This window comes from Aplysia californica, unplaced genomic scaffold (assembly GCF_000002075.1).
Source record: "Aplysia californica isolate F4 #8 unplaced genomic scaffold, AplCal3.0 scaffold00153, whole genome shotgun sequence".
Lineage (NCBI taxonomy): Eukaryota > Metazoa > Mollusca > Gastropoda > Aplysiida > Aplysiidae > Aplysia > Aplysia californica.
In genome coordinates this window covers 575,267-584,497 of record NW_004797423.1, presented here as the reverse complement: position 1 = coordinate 584,497, position 9,231 = coordinate 575,267, and the positions used below count along the sequence as shown (strand labels likewise).

At 41.1% G+C, this 9,231-nt stretch overlaps 1 protein-coding gene across 3 annotated transcripts in view; it reads right to left on the bottom strand.

Moving 5' to 3' along the window:
* The window catches only part of LOC101852318 (RNA/RNP complex-1-interacting phosphatase), a 22,288-nt gene extending 14,321 nt beyond the window's left edge, over window positions 1-7,967 (bottom strand). Inside the window, exons 1-3 of one of the 3 annotated variants that reach the window (XM_005097376.3) lie at window positions 7,579-7,967; window positions 3,321-3,451; window positions 1,553-1,628 (exon numbers count right to left, since the gene is read on the bottom strand). In XM_005097376.3, coding sequence (XP_005097433.1) covers window positions 1,553-1,628; window positions 3,321-3,337 — 93 coding nt within the window. In that variant the 5' untranslated portion in view covers window positions 3,338-3,451; window positions 7,579-7,967. The remainder of the gene's footprint in view (window positions 1-1,552; window positions 1,629-3,320; window positions 3,452-7,578) is intronic. The other 2 variants (XM_005097374.3, XM_035969532.1) reach the window with 2 other exon arrangements.
* Window positions 7,968-9,231: the final 1,264 nt, after the last annotated feature.

The window sequence follows — 9,231 nt, the reverse complement described above, 5'->3', positions numbered from 1 at the left end:
TTATTATTATTATATCCACAGAGGCCGAAATCTATGTATAGGCTACATGTAGGCTACATTTATGTACATAATATTAATATGCATTATTATTCTGTGGAAATTGCCTAAGATCGACGGCCATCCATTGCTGACCAACAGCTGAAAAATTGTTACCGAGCTTGACTTAACAGTGGGAGGTAGCCTACCTTCACAACGGGATCGGTTCATTCATAGGAAGGACTGAAAAACTACAGGAAAGGATTATAATATGACTGCTTGCCCAGTGTCAGGTCCGATGTGAAGGCAACGTGTCGGGCGATGGGTGATTTGCTTGGACATTTCATAGAGCGTTTATGGCCGTACGTGTTGATCATCATCATCCAGTGCCAGATCTGCGGCAGACATCGGCGATCATGGTTCTCCATTCATTCCTTTGCTCGGGTGCTCTTAAAAAAGCTACGTTTCCCTGATCTTTCCCCGATACCCATTTGTTTCGGTTCCCTACCCTGATTGCTATGAGCTTGCCTTCAATTTTGCCAGTGAGAGCTAGATGTTCAAGGCCATAATAATATGTCTATTTAGGTGTCCCAAAAACTGTTATATAGTGTAAAGCGCATAGAGCCTGCTGTTGAGCGGGGATATGCGCTACATGTATACAAATGCTATTTATTATTTATTATTATTATTTGTCGTTTCCTGATTGTTTTTAACAGTCGCGTCCCGTGGGCTTCATCAAGCACTAGATTCTAACTTGATTTCTTTTCTTTTCACGATATTCTCATGCAATCTCACATTTCTGTTGCTTCTATTTTATTTTCGCTGTATTCTTTGATTGTTCAGCATTCCCAGCCATAATACAGCCGTGTGTATATAAAATAATAATAATAATAATAATAATAATAATAATAGTAATAATAATAAATAAACAGCATTCAAATCTAATAGCACAAATTTCTGCTCAACAGCAAAGCTCTAGGTACTTTACAATCTAGATTACCCCAATAGACCTGATAGCATTCTGAAACAATCTCAACTTCCTGGGAAGCATACAGTGAAAGCTGTCACTTTATAGATGTTAAAACATTAGCATATTGAACAAGATCTTTTGCTGTCTATGACTTGGTACCCTTTACAACCTGTGTGATGTAAGGAAAATTCAAGTAAAGTGCCTTTCCCAAGGACACAACATCACACCTGAGGCTCAAACCTCTGAACACACAACTGACAACTTCACGATTACAAGTCCAGTGGCTTAACCACTAGACCATTGACCCTCCCATTGACATCACTGAAGCCAACTTCAATCCTGTTTGTCAGGGCCAACCCAGAATGAGAGGTATATACAGTATACTAGCAGAACGACCAAGATACTCGATAAAAATGTCTTCCCTCCGGAGAATCGAACTTTGGTCTCTGACACCACAGACGCTGATATAAATATGAGACAGAGTACAGAACAAAGACTGTATCATCTCCCTATCATCCTGGCCCTTCTGTGATCTTTGAAACAAAAGGACATGGATAAATAAAGATAGAGTTAGACTAGAACATGAAGAAACAGACATTTTCTCACCTCTTTCAATGGCACTTTGAAGGCGATAAACTTTGTGCGAGGAATAACTTTTCCAACAGGGCAGTAAGCATCCCATCTGTAACACGTGAGGGAGAATGGAAAGGTCTTAATAATTAGATTATAATAATGATTGCATATTGATACTACACATATCCATGCTCTCAGCATGCTGTAAGTGCTTTAACAACTATCATTACCTAAGAAAACCCCAGAACACCAAGAAACATTCTTGACTTTCCCCGAAGCAGACAGTGCAAGCTGCAGATTACATGTGTACTAAAAATTAAGATACTAAAAAAAAACTGACAAGGTCTTTTGCTGTCTTTAGCCAGACCCATTCCCATATGGGTGAAATGAGGAAAATTTGTGTAAAGTGCCTTTCTCAAGGACAGAATGTTGGCCCCCTGGCAGGAATCGAACCTATGACCTTACAATTGACAGCCTGAGAGCCAAACCACTGGACCATCGATGCTAGCATGCACGGTAACGTTCAAGCATTATTACCCAGATTGGTGCGGTCCTTATTTCTGCTTCTTCTTCATTACGTTCCCCTGTTAGAATTGCGGGTAGTCAACTCTAAACTCTTCACAGATTTTTATGTATGTGACCATTTTTCAAACTTTGTAAGGCCCCTTGCCCTCAGGTAGTCACATTTTGATTTCGAAGGTACTTTGTAATATGAAAGTGGAGACTAAACCTTTGAGCCTTTGCCATTGGTACACTGGTGGCTGGTGGTGCGTAAAACTGCCCATAATTATGTCTAGCCACTGGTACCCTGGGTGGGATATAGGAATATGATTCTGACCATCATACGAATGTTAGTAAAATATCACTCAGTAGCTCAGGCAAGAGGGGCATGATAGCCTAGGACCTAGGAGGTCAAGGCTCAAAGGGTTAAAGCAGATGCCAGAACAGGACTAAAGAACACAAAAGGAGGTGAAAGGAAAACATTTTTCAACACAAAACTTTTTTGTCTCAGTCAGGTATTGAACCCAGGACCCTTTGAATGAGAGGCGAACATCATACCTCAGACCACAATGGACCCCAGTCCTTCTGCTGAAATTGAAATCCAGCATACCAACAGAAAGTCTAGACTTTGGAGAGACACAAAGGATAATATTCTTAACTCACAAACAATTTTCCCTCCATCATAGATCTCATCAGAATTCTTCATTTTACAAAGACCTTACAAAGCAACAAAAATACATCTTATATATATATGTGAGACAGCGTGGTGATATTAGGTGCTTGTCAAAATAATGAAAGTGAAGAAACTGGCATTTCTCTGCAGGTTTGTGAATTTTATCTCAACACCTTTCATGCCCATTAAAGAACACATTTCAGTGTGGATTTTACTGAAAAACGTGGTTTAAAGGAATAAAAGATGTACATTTTTTTGTTTCTGTGGACTCTCAAGCTAAGGAAATAGCGGAACTTTGGCGGCCATTTTCTCGCTAATTTTACCTCTGAAACCAGGCTACCCCCACCTCCTTCAACCGCCAATATCTTGACTAGTACCCAAGATAAATGGACATTTTTCCAATCAAAACAAGGCAAATAGGCAGGCTTTAAGATGAGAAATCAATAACTCCATTTGCCCTAAAATTTAAGAGCGCCTGATTCCACCGCGACGTGACACATATATATGTTTTTGTCAAAAGAATGATACAGTTATTATCTCTCTCCTGAAAAATTTTCCTTTCTGGGCCTAGCACATTTTAACAGCTTGCTGAGGAGAAAATGATGACATTCTCAATATATAACTTACCTGTCAGGTGGGGGCATGGTGGTTGTATTGAAGGTGTAGTGTCCGATCAAGTTGGCAGGGTCGGTGCGATGTAGACTTCCGCCTTTCTGCGATTGATTTCTTTTCAATTCTTTGGTCCAGCAATACCGGTACTGTAAATCATCATCATATAATTAATATGTATACAAGCGTATATTATATCCTAGCTTTACAGAGCTATAACGCTATTGTTACCCCAGCAGACCCTACAATACTCAAAAACATTCTTGGCTCCTTCCTGAGAAGCATATATATGGAGCAAGCAGCTCATTAAGCACTCAAAACACTAACAAACTGACATAATCTGCATTACTAAATACAGTCGAACTAAAGACAGCCACCCATTGTTGAGAAGAAAAGTGGCCGTCCCAGACAGCTGGCTGTCTTAGCCTTAGGCAGGACTGATCAGAAATGAAAAAAACCCCATTCCTGTCTGAAGACCCCCACTGCAGGTTGTCGCAGGCTAAGGTCTGCCATAGGGCTAATTATGGCGGTTTTTATTTTATTTTTGAAAGAGGGGGGGGGGGATAGGAGATTTTTGGGGGGGGTTTTGTGGGGGGGGGGGGTTTTATAACTGGTTTTGTGCAAAGGTAATACAAAACAAAATAGGTCATATGAAGAAGTCTGAGTGCCATGGTAAAACAAATGGGTCACCACCACGCTACAAACAAGTAGATCAGATATTTCTATCCCATATTCATTTTTACGTCCAGTTGTTACGGACTAGGTAAACACAGCAACTACGCATTTCATTTTTAAGATTTGTGTATAGTCAGTTAACGGCGGGGCTTAAATTATAGGCCAGATCACATACCATGCCTCCCACACCAATAGCTGAAAACTTGTTACTGACTGGTCAATTTGGGTAGAAAGGACCATGCAACATGATCAGTTCATTTATTCATTGAACGGAAAAGTTAACAATAACAACAGGTGAATGGATTAAATTGACTGCTCGTCCACAGCATCAGGGGCCAACATATTATGGGAGTGGCTATTCTCACCCTGGGTGAGAATAAAAATACGATCAACCTCTCACCCTAGGTGAGACTTGCTAGCATTGGCTATTCTCACCCAGTGTGAAAACAAGACCTGTTTTTCCCAATTTCTGAATACTGTCTATCAGTGTGGATGATCAAATTGTCAAATTCAAAGAAAAAAATTATCTTATAGTGCAAAGTAAACTAATTTGATTGTCTACAAAGATGCTAGGTTGTTTCACTTTTCAAATCGAGCAGAACTACGTTGGTTGCCATTTTGTTTTGCCCGGAAATTCTCGCTACTCCTTCTCTCTCTCTCCCCCCGCTCTCATCCCCCCTCTTTCTCTCACGGCCCGCAGACCAAATTGCACCCTTTCAACACAAAAGTGCTGGAACGTTTGTTTACACTGGTATCACGGTGAACGCACACCGAGTAAGAAATAGCTAAAAGCCTCGCCCTTTTACCCGAAGTGATTGGCCTGAGCCTCTGCACTAAGGGGTGAACGCACACCAGGTGAGAACCCAGAAGATTTGCCCTCTCACCGTGAGAGGCCTACAACTACGCTAGTCTCACCGTGGGTAAGAATAGAGGTGGCCATAATATAGCCTAGCATACCATTTTTTGACAAAGTATTGGACAATGAGAGATTTTCGTGGCCATCTTAGACAGGCTTTTTATACCATTGGTTCATAAAGGAAGTGGCTCTCCTCACCCGGGGTGAGAATAAAAATACGATCGACCTCTCACCCCGGGTGAGACTTTCCACCGTTGGTTATTCTCACCCGGTGTGAAACAAGACCTGTTTTTCCTAATTTTGGAATATTTTCTATCGGTGTGGATGATCAAACGGATAAAAGCAAAGGAAAAATTACGTTATAGCACAAAAGCAAGCTAATTTGATCGTCTACAAAGATGATGGCTATTTCACTTTTCTAACCGAGCCGAACTACGCGGGTCGCCATTTTGTTTTGCCCGGAAGTTCTCGCAAGATCTACTCCTCCCCTCTTCTTTGCTCTCTCTGTCTCTTTCTGATTACTGTATCGGTGCGGACGATCAAATTGACCAAAATAAAGTAAAAAAATGATGTTAAAACACAAAAGTAAATTGATTTGGTCGTCTACAAAGATGCTACAGCTATCTAACTTTTCGAATCGAGCCAAACTACGCGGGTCGCCATTTTGTTTTGCCAGGAAGTACTCGCGCTACTCCTCTCTCTCCACTGCCCACAGACAAAATTGTACGCTTTTGGGTTAACAGTAGTAATGGAACATACAAGCTCACGGCACAGAATTCTACAATTTTTCTGTAATCCCAGTGTAGAATTCTGTGGTTCAGGGTGAATGCAAAATTGGTTGGTCTACATCTAGGCTATAACGGTGAACGCACACCGGGAGAGAATAGCCAAAGACTCGCCGGTGTGAGAACAGAGGTGGCCTATAAAATATAGGATAGAGGCCTAGCTAGACCTCCTACTCTTAGCAAAGGCAGCGGCAGGGTTTTCGTTATTTTAAGCAGTGAGGAAAATTGCACGGGGCGAAAAGGGTCGAGTGACTGTATCCTACAGGTGGCCGTCATGGCAGATTCGACTGTAGACTGTAGATAGATCATAGCTCATAGATGATAGACTCTAACTCTAAACGGATATCTCCAGGCTACACTACAATACAGGCAGATGACATATGACGAGGAGGTCGGATTAAGTAGGAATTTACATTCGCTCTCAACTCTCAAAACAATAGATCTAGATTCTAGATCTAGATCTAGTGGGCCTCCTATTCCTATTGACTATTGAATTGCTCGTTACGGAAGTTCAGTGTAACTGTAACGTCAACTTGATCTGTTAGACTACTGTAGATCTTCTAGATATGTTCTAGATGGAAGTGGCTATTCTCATCCGGGGTGAGAATAGAAATACGATCGACCTCTCACCCCGGGTGAGACTTGCGACCGTAGGCTATTCTCACCCGGTTTGAAACAAGACCTGTTTTTCCTAATTTCGGAATACTTTCTATCGATGTGGATGATCAAATGGATAAAGGCAAAGAAAAGATTACGTTATAGCACAAAAGTAAGCTAATCTTATCGACTACAAAGATGCTATGGCTATTTCACTTTTCGAATTGAGCCGAACAACGGAGGTCGCCATTTTGTTTTGCCCGGAAGTTCTCGCAAGATCTACTCGTCCCCTCTTCTCTCTCTCTGCCTCTTTCTGAATACTGTCTATCGGTGTGGACGATCAAATTGACCAAAACAAAGTTAAAAAATGATGTTAAAACACAAAAGTAAATTAATTTGGTTGTCTACAAAGATGCTACGGCTATTTAACTTTTCGAATCGAGCCGAACTACGCGGGTCGCCATTTTGTTTTGACCGGAAGTTCTCGCGCTACTCCTCTCTCTCTCTCTTTCAGTTTCTCTCTCTCTCCACTGCCCACAGACAAAATTGTACGCTTTTAGTAGGCTACAGTTGTAATGGAACGTTTGTTCACGGCACAGAATTCTACAATTTTTCTGTTATCACAGTGTAGAATTCTGTGGTTTAGGGTGAACGCAAAATTTGGTGAACGCGCACCGGGTGAGAATAGCCACAAGACTCGCCTGCACTATTCTCACTCCGGGTGAGAATAGAGGTGGCCTTATTATAGCCTAGATCTAGATCTAGATATAGGCCAACAAATTTTGCGTTCACCCTAAACCACAGAATTCTACACTGTGATAACAGAAAAATTGTAGAATTCTGTGCCGTGAACAAACGTTCCATTACAACTGTAGCCTACTAAAAGCGTACAATTTTGTCTGTGGGCAGTGGAGAGAGAGAGAGAAAGAGAGAGAGGAGTAGCGCGAGAATTTCCGGGCAAAACAAAATGGCGACCTGCGTAGTTCGGCTCGATTCGAAAAGTTAAATAGCCGTTGCATCTTTGTAGACAACCAAATTTATTTACTTTTGTGTTTTAACATAATTTTTTAACTTTGTTTTGGTCAATTTGATCGTCCACACCGATAGACAGTATTTAGAAAGAGACGGAGAGAGAGAGAAGAGGGGAGGAGTTGATCTTGCGAGAACTTCCGGGCGGGTGAGAATAGCCACTTTCCTATAATTACTATAAATAATAACGGTGAACGCGCACCGGGTGAGAATAGAGGTGGCCATTCTAGATCTAGATTTCTAGATCTAAATTTTAGCAAATTAAATTACCGCCTGAAGTGTGGACCGGGAATACAGACTGCTAATAAACCACATGGCTGAGAAAAAAGCGTACCCAACTTGTAAAGAGACAGGAAGAAAATAAGCACGGTGTCTGTGTTGGGCTACCAATAATTGCCAACGTTGTTGACGGACTCAATGTTACTGCAATAAGAGTAGTCTACCTTCGTTTGGTCTGAGGTCCGTTTCCGTTCACCAAAGGCGATTGCAGAGTTCATAAAAGCCTTTTGGCCAAGCGACTACCATGGCATTAAAGTTAAAGACTAGTTAGAGACCTAGGCCTATTGTTTTCTGACTGATTTTCTTAAATGTCTGTACATTACTTTAATTAATTGCTGATTTAATAAAAACTGATGATGGTGAATAATCTCACTAGATCAAATTTTAATTGCTTTCATTATGCCTTTGAACAATTTAAGTGCATATTCCAGGTAATGACGAACTCATTTTTCAAGAAATAGAAAAAAAGAACTACGAAGGCAAATGCAGTGACTTACCCTGCTCAGTCACAAGAATATCCCAACCGAAATTAAATCCAAGCTTATCAATAGCATCTTCATACCAACATTAACATACCAGTGCCAAACGTGGTCTCTAAACAAGGTACAAGAAAAAAAAAAAGCAATGCATGCGAAATGAGGAGTCTCCGCAAAACCATTAACGTCACCAGAAGAGACCGCATAAGAAACGAAACCAAAAAAACATAGGCTAAGTCTACAAACCGGAATACCACCAGTAATAACATTCACATAACGTCAAAGAGTCGATGGTTTGGACATCTAATCAGAATGTCCAAGAAACAACTACCGGCTATAGAGCTTACAATACCCGAGAATCCGGTTTTAAATCAAGAGGAAGACCAAGAACTAAAGACCTGGCTGGATGGGGTTAAAAGGGCCCTGGAACAACATACCTATCAAGGACGCTACCCACCTAGCACAGGACCGAAACTTGCACCTCCCCTCGGCATCCTAAGGATACCAGAGGAAGGAAAAAGTTGTTTTTTAAAGTATTTTTTTAAAAAGTAAGACGAACTCATAAAACGGGGAATTTTAAGACGGCGTATATTATTATTAGACGTAAAAGCAAGAACCGCCAAGGCAAGGTCAGCTTTCAAGCAAATATTTATCAAAAAAGCAACATATCACTGCACACCAAGATTCGACTCTTTAATTCCAATGTCAAGTCTGTGCTCCTCTATGGATGCGAAACTTGGAAGACAACAAAGACAGTGCTGAATAAAGTCCAGACTTTCATCAACAGATGTATGAGGAGTATCCTGGGAATTAAGAGGCAGGACAGAATAAAAAATGAAGAGCTATCGGAAAGGACAGGACAAAAGGATATAGAAGTAGAAATAGGACTAAGAAAGTGGCGTTGTATGTGACACACCTTCAGAAAGCCCAGTGGAAACATCACAAGACAGTCACTGCAATGGAACCCACAGGGAGCCCGAGGCAGGGGAAGGCCACGAGAGACATTGAGGAGATGTGTGGAAAGGGACATGAGAGCTCAGAAATGAAGCTCACTTGGAACGAGCTAGGAAAGATGGCCCAGGATAGAGATAAATGGAATAAGGAGTTTAATTGTTTGTGGCCTATACCTGCCAGGGTTGAAAGGCATTGATGATGATGATGATGATGATGATGATGATGATGATGATGATGATGATGATGATGATGATATTATTATTATTCATTATTATTAT